Source organism: Octodon degus, unplaced genomic scaffold (genome assembly GCF_000260255.1).
Source record: "Octodon degus isolate 3935 unplaced genomic scaffold, OctDeg1.0 scaffold00033, whole genome shotgun sequence".
Classification (NCBI taxonomy): Eukaryota; Metazoa; Chordata; class Mammalia; order Rodentia; family Octodontidae; genus Octodon; species Octodon degus.
The window spans coordinates 88576-89607 of record NW_004524609.1 but is presented as its reverse complement, the minus strand read 5'-3'; the positions used below and the strand labels follow the sequence as shown (position 1 = coordinate 89607).

At 52.6% G+C, this 1032-nt stretch overlaps 1 protein-coding gene across 2 annotated transcripts in view; it reads left to right on the top strand.

The window, feature by feature from the left end:
• Positions 1–6: 6 nt before the first annotated feature.
• Gosr2 (golgi SNAP receptor complex member 2) overlaps positions 7–1032 on the top strand; it is a 21357-nt gene continuing 20331 nt past the window's right edge. For both annotated transcript variants that reach the window (XM_023713875.1, XM_004629986.2), the window contains exon 1: positions 7–76. In XM_023713875.1, coding sequence (XP_023569643.1) covers positions 48–76 — 29 coding nt within the window. In that variant the 5' untranslated portion in view covers positions 7–47. The remainder of the gene's footprint in view (positions 77–1032) is intronic.

Below are 1032 nucleotides of genomic sequence, written 5' to 3'. Positions count from 1 at the left end.
GAGGACGTGTTCGGAGGAGGTCCGGAGTGCGGCCGCCGGCCGGCGACATGGAGCCGTTGTACCAGCAGACTCACAAGTGAGGGCAGCGCTGGGGCGCGGGAGGGGTCCAGGCGAGGCGAGGCTGCTCGTCGAGCTGGTGTCTCGGGCGTCTGTTGGTGCCGAGGCCCCCTCAGGCCGCGGCGGCTCGGAAACGGTCGGACGCTGGCGCCCTGCCCGGCCCCGCCGCCGCGGAGGTCCCGCCGGCGCCGAGGCGTGAGGCCGCAGGGCTCTCCGGGGCGGGGGTGCGGGCGGCCGTGGTGGCCGCCGAGCAGGCTAGGTGGGGAAGAGTGCCCTTGCTGCGCGCGGAGCGCTGTCGGTCCCCTGCCGACCCTGCTGCAGCCGGGTGGGACCCAGAGGCGCAGCCCCTCCGCACCTCAGTTTTGTGGGCGAGTCAGAGGACGTAGGAGAAGTGTCTATTCCGACTTGATGTGTTCGCGGTACGAAGACATTTACGCAGATAGCATTCTCTGTTATATCCGGCCGCGGGTTACCCTTAAGGAAATCGAATTTTGGTTTAGCCTTTCTTAAGGTCCCTGTTACATTCTTTCTTCATATTGTTCTGCCTTTTTGGAACTTTCTGAGTCATGTCCCGTATTTGGATAGGCCATACCTATCTTGTTTTTTGAAAAGTATTACCTACTTTTTACTGTGCAAAATCTACAAATAGTTAACCACTTTCAGTGTGTGATTTAATGACATGTCTATTCACAGTTCATATCCCCACTGTCCATTTCCGGGACTTTGTCCTCACCCCAAACAAAAACTGTAGCTACTAAGAAGGAACTCCACATTTATTCTACCCAGAATCCTTTTGGTAACTTTTGTTCTATTTTCTGTGTCTGAATTTACCTTTTCTAGGACCTTATTATGTAAGTCAGATTGTACAATATTTATCATTTTGGTTTTAGCTTATTTCTATCAGTATGTTTTTAGGGGGTTCCTCTATGTCATGGCATGAAAGAATTTCTTTTTTTCTTTTCTTTTTTTTTTTTT